Source organism: Cnephaeus nilssonii (assembly GCF_951640355.1).
Source record: "Cnephaeus nilssonii genome assembly, chromosome: 11".
NCBI lineage: Eukaryota > Metazoa > Chordata > Mammalia > Chiroptera > Vespertilionidae > Cnephaeus > Cnephaeus nilssonii.
Genome location: NC_137082.1, coordinates 41,332,643 through 41,351,855, shown reverse-complemented (window position 1 = coordinate 41,351,855; position 19,213 = coordinate 41,332,643). Strand labels below are relative to the sequence as shown.

Genomic DNA, 19,213 nt, shown 5'->3' with positions numbered 1-19,213 from the left:
AAGTGCATGTATATAAGGTATTTTCAGATCATGTGCATCTCTTTCATGTGTAAGATCAACATGCTTTACAAAATAAGGGTTTGCAGGGCAGGGTAACGTCCCATTTAAAGCCACTCTCGTTCTGAGCTCAGGTGTAGATGAAAAACAGTTCTAAATCCCATTTGTACATTGATACCCTCCATGGCTTAGGTAAGTCGCTTAGCCTGGGGTTTCTTAACCACTAATCTGTTAACTGGCAGCAATCCATGGAAAAATGCACTTAATTTATTGTGAGTCACAGATTTTGAAAGTGAGAGACAGAATCCCAGGAGAACACTGGTGGTCTAAGTAGAAAGATTAGGGGAATATTACAATTGCACAATATAATGAAGCTGGAATTTTCAGGTATCAAGAAATGAAAACTAAGCACGTTTGTTAATTCGTTGAGAGGACTTCTGGTCAGAGGGGGTGGAAAAGTTACAGAATGATGATGTCTTCAGTGTAGTTGTGTGGTTTAATAAGAAGGAAATTAAACACCCTTGCTCTAATAACAGTGGTCCCAACTAAGGGTTGAGGTATACTTGGTTGTTACAGCTGGGATGGGGTAGTGCTTTTGCCATCTACTAAGTAGAGGCCAGGGATGCACAAAACAGCCCTCCACAACCAAGTGTTATCCAGCCCCAAATGTCAGTAGTGCCAAGGCTGAGAGAAGACAAGGAGGTGAAAAGTGAATTTAGAGAATCTTTATAATGGGGTCTAAACAGGAAAATCCCTGACTCCATTATGATGCAACATTTTCCTTTTCCCAGGAACGGGTTCTGATTTTGAAAATTCAGGCTGTGAATTTAGATTTCTACCTCATTCACCTACGGTATGCTTGATCAAGAAAAGAGTTTCCACCTGTGTGTAAATGTGACACACTCCGCTGTCCACCATTGCCAAATGGTGTTAACAGTTGTTTAGCAGTTGCAAATGAAATGTCACCATGATGTCATTAGCTTCGGAGCACATCAAGGCCGGGCTTCCAAACGAGAGCCCTCTCAGCAGGACTGGCTTAGTCACTGTGGTTGCTAGCAGTGGTCCTGATGTAGGAGATGGAGACGGTGCACTCGTAATAATGGTGTTTTAGGTAAACCTAGGACTGGTTATTTCTCAGCTGCTTTATCAAAAGTGACTGGAGAGTGCATCTCTACAATGGAGTATTAGCCATGAAAAGGAAAGAAGTACTGGTGAATGCTACAACATAGTTGAATCTTGAAAATTTTATGCAAAGTGAAAGAAGCAGGACACAAAAGGCCACATATTATATGATTCTGTTCCTATGAAATATCCTAAATAGACAAACCCATAGACCCAGAAAGTAGATTAGTGGGAGTGGCTCTAATGGGTCCAAGGCTTTTTTTTTTTTTGGGGGGGGGGGTGATGAAATGTTCAGGAATTAGGTACTTGTGATAGTCACATAACTTTGTGAATATATTAAAAGCCACTGAATTGTACCAGTTTAAAATGGTAAATTTTGTAGAATGTGAATTATATCTAAGTTTTTTAAATGAGACAACAGGAATGGAAGATGTACTCCTGTGTTTCCTTTAGTTTACCCACTTGCAGACTCTCTTACTGTCATCACATAGCTCCCCGTTCCTGGGGACACACAGGCCTCCAGGTCATGGTCCTGCCTCAGGCCCTGACCTCATAGTTCCCAGTCTCTGTCATGGTCTCAGGGGGCTTCCAGAAGCCTCCTGGGAGCACGGGGCCCTGTTCTGGCTCCACCGTGCCCCTGGCAGGTTTCTGGCCTGGCTCACTTCAGACTGTGTAGGCTCCAGGCTTGCTCTGGATTTTAGAAGTTTGCATCTTGCATAGGTCTTTTGTGGTTTTGATTTCTCAGATGCTGCTTGACTTAAAACTTTTTTAATATATGTTCTTATTGATTTCAGAGAGAGGAAGGGAGAGGGTGAAGGCTGGAAACATCAATGATGAGAGAGAATCACCGATCAGCTGCCTCTTGCGCACCCCCTTCTGGGGATCGAGCCCACAACCCGGGCATGTGCTCTGACAGGGAATCGAATCTTGACCTCCTGGTTCATGGGTTGATGCTCAGCTGGATTTGACTTAAAACTTTCATTACAGAGTTTTGCTTTCTTTTTGCTCCTCCTTGCTCATCCAGTGCTTAATTCTTTAGGCTGGAACTGATTTGAATAAATTAGACAGTCTTTTACAGGAATTACCTAAAGCAGTAAAGGTAGGTGCTGGAGAAGGAAGCAGGGTAGCAAGAAATAATTTACGTCAGTATTCATTTCATTTAATAACGGATAAAGAGAAGGTATCAGAGTGAGACATGGGCTGGTAGACAATTGTAGGGGAACCCAAGGCTTCTCTGTGTCCAATAGAACTTTCTGTGTGCACCAGTCATGCTAAGTGACTGAGCACATTCTCCATTTAATTCTCAAAATATCCGTTTGAGGCAGGTGGTAGTCTCTCTATTTACAGACGAGGAACCTGAAGTTTGGAGAGATCAGGTAACCTGTGTGTTCATAAGGCATTCACTTGAACAGGTGCTTCTGCCCAGGACAATTTTACATCACAGCTTGACTCAGTCCCCAAAGCAGGGGATCTTTGTTCAGGGCTGACAGTTTAACAGAGAAACATTTTGAGCCTGGTGAGGACCAGTGCCATGGATGGAGCTCCGAGATGAAGGTCAGAGTCTGAGCTGGGACCGCACGGACCTGGAGGCCCCGTGCGCTCCGGGACAGGTAGCCGTGGGATGGCAGCGCACAGGTCTGCAGCTTTTTACCTCGGCATCGAACAGATTCGATGAGAGTTTGCTAGCTGAGCCAAGATTCCTCCGTGGAGGGAATAGGAGTACACATCAACCACTGCATTTTCTCTTACGCAGGAAGCCGAAGACTGGAATACTGATGCTAAACATGGGGGGCCCTGAAACCCTCGCAGACGTTCACGACTTCCTCCTGAGGCTCTTCTTGGACCGAGACCTAATGACACTTCCTATTCAAAAGTAAGCTCCCCGGGAACACCTGTCCTTATTCATAACGTGTCCCGTGCATTTTACCTTACGTGCATCTCAGCTCTATAGTCTCAAAAAGTAAACGTTTTTAATACATGTCTGGTAGTGGCTAGAGCAGCAGCACGATTTTCTATTAGATTTGAGAAGGCTGTGATATTGCAGGAGAGAGACAGCAGGTCCGTGAGTGTTCTTGAGCCTGTCCCGCCCAGAGCTCTAGAGAGCAGGTGTCTGACACAGCCGAGGCCCCGTTAGAGATCTGCAGAGATGGGTTTGTTCCTGGTAGCGAGCAGCTGGTTATTCGTTGGTGCTGCGGGTGTAAAATTTATACATGTGTACAATAACAATGCCAGAGTATAAAGGTGTTTACAGTAAAAAGCAGGTGTCCCTTTTACCTTGGACTCCAGCCTCCCAGTGAGCCACCCTGGAGGTGAGCACTGTTACATCCAGAAATAGTCCATGCATATCCAAGCAGATGTGTGTATACACATATATATCCCCCCTTTTCTTTACACAGATGTGAATGTAATTATGTATATTATTAGGTATGTCACTATTTTTTTCCCTTCAAATTTAATGTGTCTTGGAGATTGTTCCCTAACAGATTATATAGACCTGGCTCATTTTTTTCATGAATGTAAAGAATTGGTTGGGCCTTAATTCATTTAGCCAGTGCCTCATGGATAGACATTTAGGTTGTTTACACCATTATAATGAACATTCTTATGCATACACCTTTGCTCACATATGCAAGTATATCTATAGGATTAATATGCATTTTCTTACATTGAGAGGGATATGTAAGAAAATGCATATTAATTCTGTCTTATACATTGCAGTTCCTGCTAGGTGCAGGACCAGGAGGTGTTAAGATCATAGCTAGCACGCGTTCAGGTTCTCTGCCCACTTGTTTGGGGCCTGAATCTTCAGGATGCCAGGACAACTGCGGGGCAGAGGTGGCTGTTCCTCCGAGAGTGTCCAGTTTTCTCCGTAATCTAGGCTGAGACAGCTGGCGCTTGTCAGTGACTTCCAGCTCCCGTTTTCAAAGGCTTGACCTTCTTAGACTCCTTTTAAAATTCTGCTTATCTTTTTGTTATTGAGTAGAAAATGTTTCTTGAGTTGCTAAGGTCGACTAGAATTCACTCGCCTTCATGTTAAATGATTTAGTAGGCTGGCACCAATCATCGCCAAACGTCGAACCCCCAAAATCCAGGAGCAGTACCGCAGGATTGGCGGTGGATCCCCCATCAAGATGTGGACTTCCAAGCAAGGAGAAGGCATGGTGAAGCTGCTGGACAAGATGTCCCCACACACAGGTAGCGTGTTTCTTAATGAACATCTCACTAGCAGTTATGAAATTCAAAACACTACTGCATGCCACGTGCAGTCTGCGTCCCGGCACCTCTCGCTTTGTGGGGGTTCCTGTGTGACGCACGGTCACTTAGTTCTCCAGGGCTTTTCCCTTGTCCTCGGCTGTATGCCCTTTCCCGTTACTTCCTTACGTGACAAATTAAAAAGCTGAGGATTTGGAACAGTAGTTTCAAAAGGTAGTTTGAGGTGCGCATTAAGTTGAGCTAGATTATAAGGAAGAGGCGATTCACACTGACTCAGCCAAGGTCCCGTTAAAGGTCTGTAGAGATGGGTTTGAATAAAAGACGCACATGTCATTGCTCTGGGAAGAAAGCTTTGGGGAATGGCTTGAGGCTGCTGTGATTGCCTTTTCTTCCTGTGTGGATAGCTAATTATCAGATCAACAAGTAGAGCCAAGTTAGCTCACTGTCGCTGCAGCCATGAGACGAAGCAGCTCTCAGCAACTGCTTGCAGCTCTCGGCAGTACCACCATCGTGAGGCATCTGTGCGCCTCGTCAGACGTGGCACTGACAAGAGGATCGTGCCTGGCTGGGTGGCTCAGTTGGTTGGTGCATCATCCCCATGCACTGAAAGGTGGCAGGGACAATTTCGGGTCAATGCACATACCCAGGTTGTAGGTTCCATCCTCGGTTGGGGCATGTACAGGAGGCAACCGATCAATGTTTCTCTCTCACGTCAATGTTTCGCTCTCTTCCCCTTCCTCCCTTCCTCTCTCTAAAATCAATTAAAAATAAATAAATAAAAATAAAAGGAGGACCACACACCTCTGGCAACTGTCCTCTGAAAACCTCTAACGGAATAATAATGTACAGAATGAAATACTACTCAGATGAACTATAAGTACCATATTTAATCCCATTTAAGATGCCATTGACTGTAGGATATACCATTGTTTTTATGTAATACTGAGACACACAAAACAACTCTGCCAGCTGTCCAGGAGTAGGGAGGGGGAGGAACCTTATTTGTTCTTCCCAGGGTATTTCACTCTCTCTCACTTCAAAATGCAGCCACCACCCTGCCTTTATCTGTGAGGGCAGCCTCTCCCCGCTCCTAGTCTGCAGTATTGAGGAACTCCACACCCTAGGCATTTAGGCTGCAACGTTTCACCGGTGGAGAGGAAACGTGAGAAGCTGGTGGACCTGCAGCATCGGGGATCTTACTATGCCAACCTGATGGTAGTGTGTCTCAACATAGGTTAGAAAGCCAGTGCCACTTCCACTGCACCTCAGGTCGCCAGGCGCGCCTTAAACATGGACTTGACGACACCGTGGAGGTTGGCACTTTTAGGATGAGCCACATAACCTTTGAGCAATCAGTCATCCGTCGTTTGCTTACAGGGTCATGTCCTCTGGTGTGTTTTTAGTCCCAGTTCACCATATTTTATGCAAGAGAACATAAGATGGGTGGCTTAGAAGGACAGATAGCTGAACATGGTTTCGTTTATACCCTTTCCTTCCTCTTTCTGTGGTCCCCAACCAGCCTATCTCGAGTCAGACCCTCTTTCCCACGCACAGACATGCTTCTCTGTTTTTTTTCCTATTCTGCACCTATCCTTGGTAACATGCTCCATTGATCCATGGTTTCTTGGGTCACATAATTGAGGAGTATTTATAATGTGTTTATCTTTTCCTCAAGGTAACCTAAATGTTTCTTATGTGGCAATTTAGTGTCATTCTTTTTTTAAATCCTCACCCAAGGATATCTTTCCATTGATTTTTAGAGAGAGTGGAAGGAAGAGGGAGAGACACACACAGAGAGAGAAATATTGATATCAATGTGAGAGAAATACATTGATTGGTTGCCTCCCCTCGTGCCCCGACCAGGGCTCGGAGCCTCCAACTAAGGTATGTGCTCTTGACTGGAATCGAACTCGAGACCCTTCCATCTGCAAGCCGATGGACGCTCTATCCACTGAGCCAAATGGGTTAGGGCTAGTGTCATATTCTTAGTTTTAGTCCCTGCTATTGGTTGGATAGTAACATTATCTTGGGTTTATTTATTACTACTTAATGTTTATGTGGTGTATTCTCATATTATCCCTGAGCACAAGTTAGGTGTAATCCTATGAAATGACAGGGAAATAAGTCTGGGTAACTTTAGGAAATTCTGAATTACATGATTTATAAATGCCTAAGAATTGTGTGGTTGTCGATGATTTTAAAATGCAGGGAAAAATATTTAGGAGGACAAGGGAAGATTTAGAAGAGGGAACTGATAAAGCTGTGGAGGAAGGAACACAAAGATATGGCTGATGTGGGCCCTTAGGTGCTTAGGTGCCAAGAACAATGATTTGAAATCTCATTTGGTACCTCCAATTTAAGCATAGTTGTTGGGTGTTTTTCCTATATTAATACAGAAGAATCATTTCAGTCATTTGTTATCAGTGAACTTGTATTGAGTATCCCAAAGCTTTTATATACACTAGGTGAGCTTGGGCCTGAAGGGTGGAGGCAGAGAAGGAAGGAACATGACCTCTGGGATGGGCAGAGACGGTAAATTTTCAGCTTGAGCATCTGCTGGGTGTGACTTTGGGGCAGGTTCATTGACCTTGGAGAGTCTCCGTTTCCCTATCTGAAAGGTGGGGTTCAAACAAGAGAGAAGAAAAAAGCAAAGTGTCTGGTACTTGAGAGGAGGTTCCTAGTTCTTTTCTCTCTTCTCTTGAGTCTCTCATCTCAGTAAAGAGAAGAGAACGAGGCACAGGTTTTTCGTAATCCTCACCAGAGGTCAGAGAGAGAGAGAGAGAAGCATTGACGTGAGAGAGAAACATTGATTGATTGCCTTCCCCTGACTGGGAGTCGAACTGGCACCTTTCGATACTCAACCAACTGAGCCATGCCAGTGGGCAAGGCTTGAGTTTTAAAAACCTTTGTGCTAAGAAAAGATGTGTGTATATGAGGGGAGAGGTTGGTCCCAGACAAGAATGATTAAAAGTCCATGTTCTAGCTGAAGACTGGATAAGATCCAAGGAATATTCTAAACTTCCCCCCCGTTTATCAGCACCATAGGAAATTAGCTCAACTATTCTTTGTTCTGGACATTGCATTACGTTTGGCGACTCGGAGGAATCTATATAAAGATTAATACTTTCTCCTTTCCACACATGCTTCCTAATAGCCCCTCACAAATACTATATTGGATTCCGGTACGTCCACCCTTTAACAGAAGAAGCAATTGAAGAGATGGAGAGAGATGGGCTTGAAAGGGCTATTGCTTTCACGCAGTACCCACAGTACAGCTGCTCTACCACAGGTAAGGGCTTCTTACAGTGGGAGGGTGGACAGGGCCCTGGCAGAAATAGCCAGGAAACTGAGTGTGGAAGGAAAGGATAAATCCTTTGTGATTTGAATGGCAAATCCAGCCTGTCTGCTTTAAACTCGAGAGTTCAGGTCAGTCCATTTGAAATCTCATGGTTCATCTGTCCCTTGAGTTATTGGCCAATCGGCTCAGAATTACAAATGGTGGTGGAAGGCGGTGGCTGCTAGTGTTCAATGCTTTAATGCAGCGATTTCAACCAGGGTGCTGCAAGAATTTTTAAAACACGCAGTATCTGACTATTTAGTCAAGGGCACTGACCTCTTTTCCCTTAGACTGTAAAAAAAAAGACAACAGCCAGCACAGCAGTAGCAGCAGTAGCAGTCTGGTATGAATGAATCAAAATTATACCTTTTTCTTGTCAGATTGGCAAAATATATATTTTTTAGTGTGCTGCAGAATTTTAGTAATTAGTTTATATGTGCCATGAGGTGAAAAAGGTTGAAAATCACTGGTATAATGGATCAGGATTAAGCACTTTCTATATTTGTATAATAAACTGATAGTTATGGATACCCTAATATTCTTATGAATGTAGCAAAGGTGATCACTGTTTACATTTTAAAAGCCCGTAGAATATTGGGAACAGTGTTATTTGTTGTTGTTGTTGTTGTTATGCTTCAGTTATGGGTTGGTTACTGGTTAAATCAAAGCCCAATTTGAGGTTTCCTCTGCAAACTTAGAATTCTAGATGCATGTCATTTCCTATATTTAATAGGAGCAGGAAAGTAATCTGCATCTGCCAATCCCTGTCTCATCAGTTGTGGGTGAAGCTTCTGCTGTCACCGACACATACCTTTGTTTGTATTCTGTTTCAAGGATTGGGGTCAGCACACTTTTACTCCCAAATTGCTTTTGGATATCAGTGTCTATTATTTTATTACTCTAAGGAGAAGCAGAAGGCCGCTGGAAGACCTGCTGTGTTTAGGCGCCTATGAAAACGCCTGAGCTCTCAGACATCCTCAACAGTTGGCACTGATTTCCTTTGGAAATCTACCTCTCCAGCTTCAGAATGTCTGGTGATACATTATTGGGGAAGGAATCAGATTTTATAAATACCTAAGCCATACTTTTTTTTTTGGCCTTATTTAAAAAATATATCTCAACATGGAAATGCTCTCAAAATTAGACAACTTAAGAAGATCATTACTTATATGATGAAGGATTGACTGTGGGTGTCATTACACGGCTGGCTCTGTTCGTGTGTTTAAAACACCCAGGTCTGTGCAGTTTTTCTCCAGTATATCTCATGTGTAAGGGCACGCACCTCTTCACTTCAGAGATGTGAAAGCCTTCGGGAAGCACATTCATTCCTTGAAGTCACTAGAGTGTCGTTTTTCTATTGCATCTTGTAGACACACGTTGTGGAAGAGCCAGTATATTCTGTATATCAATCACAAGTGATTTTTTTAGTTATACTTTCCTCTTAATTACTACTTCTGGTAGTTCATGGAATGGTTCTGAGTGACCTAGGGCAACTTAGGTGGCTTCCAGAACCTGGAATAGACTCAGCTTGGATTCTCCTAGTTCACTATATTCTACTCAACAAAGTGAACTCATTTGTTTTTTTAAAGTTGAGTCTTAGCCTAAGAATATTCCTTTGATTTAAATATGGCTCTGTCCTGACTAGCATTATAAGTTGGGAACCTAACTGATGAATAGTTCTCATAGTTAGAGAAACCAGTGGATTGGTGTTGGGAAGCATGAAATGTTTTGGAGCTTTTGCTCTACATTAAGATTGAGGAAGAGTCCTTGTGTTAGGATCAGTTTCATAGGATTAAGGCTTGGCCCCAGTTTCAGCTCCCCTAGGCCAGGATAAAATTGTGTTGGGGTGGTACCATTTACCTCCTGTTAGGCTTTAAATTTTCATGATTTCCATCTCTTCCTTAGAAGTATACGTTTTGTTAGATTCACAAGATAAGGTTTTGATGCCCATTTAACTTATTCTAGGGGATGATGATAATGTTGTAAAAGCAGATAAAAAATAGAGTGCTCATAGAAACCTCAATAAGCTGCTGTTTTTTATCAACAAGCCATTAAAAAGGATAGTTATAAAGCTTTTATTATAATGTGGGAAATACTCTTCTCATGGTATTAACTAAAAATGCCCCAAATACTCAGGATGCAAAATTGCATACATATTAAAATTACAACTTTGTAAAACAAGATAGCTAAAAAGAAATATAACTGGAAAGAACTATGATGGCATAAAACAATGATGTGTTAGTAAAATGGGAATAATGGCTGGCTTCTTTCCTTCTCTCCCACCCCCTACATTTGCTGTAATGGGGTTGATTACCTTCATGGTGGGAAAATAATCTCAACAAGCTTTTAATTGTAAAACTTGGTCGCTGCAAATAACGATCACTAATATCTCATAAATCCACTGCCATCGTGTTTCTCACTAGAAATGACGTCCATAATCTTTGAAAGGCGGTTGAAATGGATTGCTTTTTAGTGATCTTCATTTGCAGGGCAGTGAAGTCTGCAATGCATTTTAGAGCATTGGAATGATTGTGATTAGACTGACTCAGTATAGAAGCAGTTGCCAATTTTGAACTTATAATTACTGCCTTTACTAGTCTTGTTATTTTATTTTCACTGTAGTCAATAGGCATCTACTAAGTGGCCCCTGCCTATTTCAGGTAGCAGCTTAAATGCCATTTACAGATACTATAATGAAGTGGGAAAGAAGCCCATGATGAAGTGGAGCACAATTGACAGGTGGCCCACGCATCCCCTCCTCATTCAGGTAAGACAGAACCTACAGCACCCCATCACCCCAGCTTCTGTGTGGCCAGTTTTTTTACAGGTGTCCCTCTGAGCCTCACGGTTCTCTTGCTTAAATTGTATGCTGGGGATTAAAAAAAAGGATTATTGTGACAAGAGAAAATACTTTCAAAGATTAAAGGTTAGACTCTTTTCTTTCTTCAGGTTAATACTGTTAGTCACAAACCATAGCAGAATTACATTTTGAGTTTTTCGTTTCCCAATGACCAGAAGAACATTAAAGATTACGCAAGGTGTTTCTGCTAATGTACATTCATAGACTGAATGGCGGACAAATAAACCCTCTTGTGTTTAGAACCCTCTGTTTTCTAAATTCTTTAAAATATCAAAAATTTTAAAACTTAAAGGTAATATATCTACATGTTCTCAGACATGAAAAGAAATTTAACATTTCAATCAAGAAAGTTTTATATATTAGAAATTTCAAAATTCTTCTATGTAATTTGTATTTATAATATTTATATTAATAGATGACATTAGGAGAACAGTGAAAAGTACAATTCTAAAGCCAATGGCTTTTAAAATTTATTTTATTTTTCAGTTACAATTTACATTCAATATTATTTTATTTTAGTTTCAGGTGTGCAGCATAGAGATTAAATAATCATATACTTTACACAGTGGTCCCCCAATATTTCCAGTACCCACCTGGCACCGTACATAATTATTATATTAGCATTGACTGTATTCCCTATGCCAGTGGTCGCCAACCTTTCGGACTTCACGGACCACCAGTTGGCTACCGCTGCCCTATACTGCACTTTATACCCCTCAGATTATTTTGTGACTAACAATTTGTACTTCTTAATCCCTTCACCTTTTTCAGCCAGATCCCCAACCCTCCTCTTCTCTGGCAACCATCAGTCTGTTCTCTGTATCTATGAGTCTGTATCGGTTTTGTTTGTTTATTTTGTTCGTTAGATTCCACATATAAGTGAAATCATACAATATTTCTTTTTCTCTGTCTGACTTATTTCACTTAACATAGTACTAAGTCCATGCATGCTGTCCCAAATGATAAAATAGCTTTAACTAGCTTTTATTCATTCATTCATTCATTCCTTTTAATATCCTTTTTTGCCCTCTGAATACAAGAGTGTTGCTATATATGCCCTATAGCATACAGATATAGTTTTGTTCTGCCAGTGGAAGTTTCTGCCTTTCAGTTAGTTGAGGTAGGAGAAATATTAAGTGATTCAGATTTCACCCAGTTTATGTTTCATTCCTTGGACATTCTCTGACTGGCAAAATACCAACTTAACATCTTTTTTAAAAGCCTGGAAGCATTTAAAATCTGTAACCGCTAGATGGTGCTAGACATCATTAAAAGCAGGCCAGCTTGTTTCCTTAGGTTTGTAGAAGTCAAGGGTTAACCCTTAGGTTGAAATTCGGTTTTAAATAAGAAGTGAAAAGAAGGCACCTTCCTAGAGATGGGTGTGGTTTTGCTTCTGAGCCCCCACTCGTCTGCTGGTCCAGTCAGTACCACCGGAGCCCCAGGGAGCTGTGACTCTTGCTCTTGGAGGCCTGGACTAGAAACGAGGGGTGTTTCAGGTCAGCACTGACATGTGGTAGGGAACTGCGGGGTCTGCACAGCATCTGCCTGCCCTGATCCAGTGAGTAATTAGATTTGCATTAAAATTCAGCCATTTGAAAAGGGGGGAAGCAGAAAGATGGAAAGGTCTCTTAACTGAGGAAGTCTCCGTTCACAAAATGAAAGGGGATCTCAGAGGCATTTATCTGCCCCCTGGATGCTGTGATTGAAGGCTCTGAGAGCCGCCTGCCTCTTTCATTCTGCTGAGGGATTGCGTGGAGAAAATACCACAGATGGATTCTAGATGATTTAAGTAGCACTTGGACTTGCCCACGGCTCCTCAGTTTTGACGGTGGCTTAGGGTTTGTTGTAAGCCGGAACAAATTGTGTTTGTACTTGCAGGTTTGCAAGATGAGAAAAGGAAAAATATTAAATTTCTTTGGAAACAAAAAAATTGATACATAGATTTTATTCTTAATATTATGTAGATTACATGAGAAGGAGACTGGCTATCTAGCAGAAATAGGAAAAACACACAAACCCAAACCTAGACCCTAAACTAAAACTATAGTTAAAAACTAAAACTAAAAAGGTTAAATCAACATTTCCACTTACTACAGGCAGTAATTACGTAAAATGGTCATTTTAGTACTGTCACCCAGCTGTTGGAATAATTGGAGTAAGTGGATGTTCCGGGCTCCCACGTGAACTTCGCAGTGGGCCTCCTCATCTAGGCTTTTGTCCAGAAATAATCCTTTGTGAGCATCCTTAGTTTCCAAACACTGCAAAGACTACCAGAAAATCCTGTTTTTCTTTGCATCTACTCCTGTCACATCCTATAAGTCAATTATAAATTTTGAAAAGGGAACTCACTCTCTAGGTGCCATTTTGTGCCTTGGGGCATTTATTTACCAATTTTTGAGGTTTCTGTAAAGATTAATAATATCTCAGTATTTATTGAGGAATAATTTGCTCATCCTAAATTGGCATATATCCACATACCAACAAGTATAAATTTACTTGGTTCTGGTAAATTGTCCTTTATAATGTTGTAAAACCTTTTTATTTGGTGGGTCAATGGGAGAAAAAAGGGGGCATATGTAATACTTTCAACAATAAAGATTTAAAACAACAATAAAAAAAAACTTTTTTATTTGGAAATAATTTCAAACGTGCAGAAAAGTCTACTGTTTACCTAGATTCACGTATTATTAATATAAACATTTATCTCTGTGTATGTATATATCTATACATAATTTTTTTCCTGAACCTTTTGAGAATAAATTTTACACATATACATTCATATATAAAATCACTCTATAGCTAAATAGCAGGAAGATTTTCTTCTATAACCATGATACAATATTCAATTTCAGTAAATTTAACATTGATTCATTTATCTAATCCATGTTTATAATAGAATTTTGTCAATTGGCCCGTTAATGTCCTTTGTAGCATTTGCTTTATAAGTGAAATGACAAAGAATGATTAAAGTGTAAGATGAAAGAAAGCCTCCTCAGATCTGGTATTTCAGCACCTATTGATGTGAGTCGGAAAGTGCCAACTAGACGAAGGGAATTAACTGGTCTGGTCGACAGAGGTTTGGGGGAGGAGGCGGGCCTGCGTTCTAGCCCAAGTTCCGCAGATGTGACTGAATGGGCCCCCAAGTCGGCGCATCTTTCCGCCCTCTGTGAATTTAATGGGAGTTTTACAACCTCTCATCTGTTGTTGTGAAGGTTGTTATGAAGATTGACTCAGTGAGGATATTGGGCTCAGAAGGAAAAGGTCATAAAAATAGATGATATTTTCTTATTCCTCTCCTATTTCTGTCTAATGCATTTTAATGCAATATGCCTGAAAGCCAAACTAAGGAGATTTAGAAAGACCCTGTAAGCTGTTTTCCTGCTAACCGAGCAAATGAGAGGTCTTAAAACAACTTCTCCTTCCCATCTGTGTTTCCTTTCCATCTGGAAGTGTGCCCCGCTCCTCCCGAGGGACAGCCGCTCCAGAGCGTTCATTTTCAGTGAGCCATTAGCGAGCGTTAGAAGTTTCCCATCAAATTCCCCAGGCCCCTGAAACCGGTAGGAGCCATTTTGATGATGAACCAAAGCAAGAGAGACCGTACTATTTGCAATTTTTAAAAAAGAGAGTTCCGAGTTTTGAGGGTTGCTCCGACATTTTTGGTGTGGCTCTCATTTTAAAAATACTGTCTTTCCCTTCCACCTCGTTCTTCCCACTTGCTCCTGACCCTCCTTTCTCGGCATTCCTGCAGTGCTTCGCAGACCACATTCGGAAAGAGCTGGACTGTTTTCCACCGGAGAAGAGAAGCGAGGTGGTCATTCTTTTTTCTGCCCACTCACTGCCAATGTCTGTAAGTAAGAACATTTTGTCGGATGACCTCGTGGCAGAGGATTTCTCAGTGTGTAACATGGACCCAAGTTTCTACCATGTCCTGAATTCTAAAATCTCAGACTTAACGTGGTGCTCATTTAACTTGATTCACTTCTTGAGACCTAATAATGATTCATTCCGATTATAATATTTATAATTTATAATACTGTGTAAAAATCATACCAACCTGAAGATATAGTCACATATAAGGATTTTTAGTAAGTGGCACAGTAGACTGCTCTGACCTGCCTGATGTTTTCGTGGCTTGACCGTAGGCCCTCCATTCAGTGGGGGGCTCTCAATCTCTCTCGTTTGTCCTCAAGACTTGACAGGGGTTTTCTGAATTCCAGGAAACGAGTACAGGTTGTTGTTGTTGTTTTATAGTCCTCACCTGAGGATATGTTTTTGTTTTTGTTTTTAAAATTGATTTTAGAGAGAGAGAGGAAGGGGGTGCGGAGAGAGACAGACAGACAGACAGACAGACATCCATCCATTGGTTGCCTCCCATATGTGCCCCCACTGGGAACTGAAGTGGAAAACTTTTTGGTGTAAGGGACGACACTCCAACCAAATGAGCCACCCTGCTGGGCACGATTACAGTTTTTAAGTTGCTAAGACTGAGGACCACGCTTGGGCAAGCGAATACAGAGTGTATAGGAACAAGGATGATCCAGCAGGTGTGCCGTCGTCATACATGGAAGTGCTTGGAATAAGCAGCCAGTTTCATCAGCTCAGAACTAGCATCCTTCCCTACAGACATTGCTTTCAAAGCTGGAGAGGTGGAGAATTTCATCTTCTTGGGTGTTATCAAGGTTTTAATTTCAGGGCTAATGGAGTTAATGAGAGGCTGGGCCACTCTTCTAATTGGTCTTTACTGCCACCTTGTGGTCACCAGGGTCGAGCCCTGAGCCCTTCGCAGCTTTTTCCACTCCTACATCTCAGCTAAGCAGTTGCCCTTTCAGCAGTATGTGGCCCTGGAGATCAATTTCTCTCCCCTGGAAGCCTGCCTGTTTCATTTGAACAGGTTCCTAGTCTCTTTTTCTGGCATTATGCAAATCCTCTTCACATGTCCATCTTCTTTCTCCACCCTCATCCTATTTATAACTGTCCCGGTGTGTTGAGGCCACGTCTGAAGTGCCAGAAGGGAGGCACTTGAACTGGGGAAGGAAGAAACACATTTTTACACATGAACGTTTCCAGGTGCTGCCTTCTGTTCTCTCACCCTCGGCCCCACTTCTCTTCCCCCGCCAGGCCTGGGCGTGCTGCTCCCAGGTTTTTGTGCTTCCCAGGGTTCTGTGTGGGACTGAGGGATGCCATGAAGTTATGAGGATAAGAAAAGGGTGGGGGGAGCGTGGGCTTGCCGAGGAAGAAAATGGATGTAGCAGGCTATTCTTACCCCTACACTCCCCTCACCCCCCATGGTTTTTTTTAAAAACTTATTATTTGAAAACATTTTAGACTTACAGAAAATTCTCAAAAATAGTGCCATATCCCCTTCACGTGGCTGCGCCTGAGGTTGATGCCTCACGTAACCATAGTGCAGTGGTCAGAACAGGAACTGAACCATGGGCAGTACTGCTTGCCGAAGGCCAGGCTCCCCTTGGGGTTCACCACTTCTTCCACCAGGTCCTTTCTCTGGTCCCGACGAAACCCGGGACCCCTCCTCACATTCAGTTGTCCTGTCTCCTCCGTGTCCTCCCATCTGTCTTTGTCTTTCATGACCTTGATAGTTGTGAAGAGTGATTGTGTAGAACGTCAGCTGTTATGTAGCATGCTCTCCTGTTTGGACGTGTCTGGTCTTTCCTCATGATTAGCCTGAGGTTGTGCCTTGGAGGGAAGGATACCCCAGGGGTGACCTGTCCTCAAAGCATCATCTCAGGGTACGTGATGACAGGTGTGCCTTACTGCTGGTGTTATGATCGTTGGTCCTTCGTCAAAGGTGGTGTCTGCTGGATTGTCCATGGTGTAGTTATTCTTTTCCTTTTTGTAATTAAAAATATCTTAGGGGAGAGTCTTTGAGACTACCTAAGTGTCTTTATTTCTCATATTTTTGCCCTGTAATTTAACATTCATCGCTAGATCTTGCCTGTAGCAATTATTTCTGTGCTGTTCTGATGGTGACTTTATATTTCCCTCTTTCCTTCTACATTTATGGCTTTTTGACTAGTTTTTAGTAGATCATAAAATAGTTAATCAGTATTTCATGTCAACAGTATTTATTGAGCACCTACTATATTTCAGGCACTGTTCTATCCACTGTTACAGGATCTGGGAATGAACAAAATAGACATAATTCTTTGCCCCCAGAGAGTGGAGAAAACAGATAATAAACATAATACATAAGAAAATATTGTGGTATATTAGGAGGTAATAAGTGTTACACTGAGGAGAGATACAGCAGGGTAAGAGTGTTAGGGAGTCAGCATGAAACTAAGTAATAAAGCAGTAAAAATACAATTTTATTAAACACTTTCAAGGTATTAAGCTGTTCTGACTATCAGAAGCGTTTATCAGACATTCGCCATACACAAAGCATTCGTCTGTAGTCCATTGCTGTAGGAAGAGGAATTGGAAGGCATAGGTCAAAGAAAAAGAAGACGGAGAAGGAGAAGGAGGAGAAGGAGAAGAAGAAGGCAGCACCAGTCATATCCTTCAGGACCTTGGAATCTGAGACAATGTGCTGCTGCTTTCGTCTCTCTTATTCCACTGGCCTTTACCACTGTTCTTTCCCTGAACCCCATAAACCCAGTTCTATACACTGTCCATACAGTCCTCTTTTGATTCCTTTCACAAGTCAGCCACTCCAGTGACTACCAAGGTAGAAGTCTCATCCCATATTGACTCCTCCTGCCCAGCTCTGTGCCATTCATTCCCCTGTTTCAGATGGGGGCACAGAGAGACCCACCCTCCATCGTTACCCATTGTCAGTTTCCCACGGATAACGTGGGACATAGAATTTGACATTTTCTTAGGGTCCTTAGAGATGATTGACCCTTGGCCAGTGAAGAAGTGGATCCAAGGAAGTTTGGTGATTGAGCTCAGATTGCGTTGTGTTTAGTGCAGAAGACAGAAGGGGAGGACTCTGGTCCAGGGCTTACCTCCTTCAACTGCACAGTCCCAGGCTCTTGGAACCCTTCACAAGGTTGTGACTGAACACCCATGTGTCTCTGCTGCAGGTGGTCAACAGAGGGGACCCCTATCCTCAGGAGGTGGGCGCCACTGTCCAGAAAGTCATGGAGAAGCTGGGTTACTCCAACCCCTACCGGCTGGTTTGGCAGTCCAAGGTGGGTAGCTTCCACACGTTGCGGGCAGTCGGCTCTCTTGAGGACACCTATTTTAGGACTTAGTTATGAAACGGTTAGATTTGGCTCTTTCATACGCACAGGCTGTGTGTAACCTGATCACTTACCATGGGCAGAAAGAACTCTGCCTGCCAGTCTGATGGGAGGGGAAATCGAGTGACCAGCTGAGTTCCATTGACTTACTGTATTATTTCTAGTTGTAGTGACACAACTGGTATTTATAGCCTGCCAATTTCTAGAAGGATTCAAGCTTCAATGTGGAAATACCAAAACCCATTAAAGCAGGTGTAAAGCATGGCCCTAGCTCTCAAGGAAGGTGTGCCTGGGGCAGTGCTGGGCCCGACAGTGGGAGAAGCGGGGCCATTGGGCACGCATCCTCCTTTCTCCTAGGTTGGTCCGATGCCCTGGCTGGGTCCTCAGACAGACGAGACCATCAGAGGGCTTTGCGAGCGGGGGTGGAAGAATATCCTCCTGGTCCCCATAGCGTTTACCAGCGATCACATTGAAACACTATATGAACTGGACATCGAGTACTCTCAAGTTCTAGCTAACGAGGTAATGCTGCTGTCTGCCTTACTAATCCCACTGCAATTGGTTTTAAAGGGAAACTGTCTCTGTCGGGATCTAATTGTGTCTTTCAAAAATAATGCGTGGTATGTGTGTTTGCAGGTACTCTGTCCTTCTTGTTCTGAATAATACTTAATCTGAGTAAGAAATCTGACCACATCAAGTCAGTCCCACTTCCGCGGTGGGGAAGCACTTTTGTGCCGTTCTGAAATTGGGCCCATTGTGGGCAGTGTCGCGGTGTTTAATTTGGGTATTGTACCACTTGAAAGTAATAAACACTACGTTTCCTTAAGAAAAAATAATTGTACTTCTCACCAATCTGGAGGAAAAAGATTTTATTGTTATATAATTCCTTTTCTTCACTTAATAATGTCCCTCGGGTTTCTGAGGCATAGAGGAGTCATTGTCATTTAGGAAAAGAGCATGTAATTTTCTCAACCACTTTTTTTTTTTAATGCACTTAATTAGCTGTTTACTCCTGTGTTGTTATCAATCTGATTATTGAAATGAGAAATACCATGCTTAGTGTCTTGTAATGTAAGATGGATGTGAATTGTTGTTCAGAGTGGAGAAAAACTATGGCTCACCATCTCACGGCTCCTGAGGGTCGGCCTGAAACCTGAGTCCAATTTACAGCATTGTTTCTGTGGGAATTGTGGAGGCGCTAGGACCAAGAAGCCCTCCCCCATCTTCTGCCAGAACTCCTGTCCCTGGTCATCCGGTGTGATTGATGGAGGCCTGGCCTCGAAGGATCCTTCACCCTCTCTGGGACAGGGTGGCAGGTGCAGGGCCGGGTGGAGAGTGGGGTGGAGGCGAGCTTCAGCCAGTACCCAACCCCACAGGTTTTTGTGTACATGCAGGCCATCAATCAAGTGCTGATGAAGTTAGAGGGTGCCTAAATTACGTGTCAGTAGTTCTGATAAAGAATTTATGGGGAAGTTGTAATTG

General features: G+C 42.6%; 1 protein-coding gene across 2 annotated transcripts in view; it reads left to right on the top strand.

Moving 5' to 3' along the window:
* FECH (ferrochelatase) overlaps nt 1-19,213 on the top strand; it is a 32,656-nt gene that overhangs the window by 8,899 nt on the left and 4,544 nt on the right. Inside the window, exons 3-9 of one of the 2 annotated variants that reach the window (XM_079784337.1) lie at nt 2,873-2,992; nt 4,169-4,314; nt 7,487-7,621; nt 10,330-10,436; nt 14,278-14,376; nt 17,573-17,680; nt 18,089-18,253. In XM_079784337.1, coding sequence (XP_079640463.1) covers nt 2,873-2,992; nt 4,169-4,314; nt 7,487-7,621; nt 10,330-10,436; nt 14,278-14,376; nt 17,573-17,680; nt 18,089-18,253 — 880 coding nt within the window. Of the gene's footprint in view, nt 1-2,872; nt 2,993-4,165; nt 4,315-7,486; nt 7,622-10,329; nt 10,437-14,277; nt 14,377-17,572; nt 17,681-18,088; nt 18,254-19,213 lie in introns of both variants that reach the window. The other variant, XM_079784336.1, reaches the window with a different exon arrangement.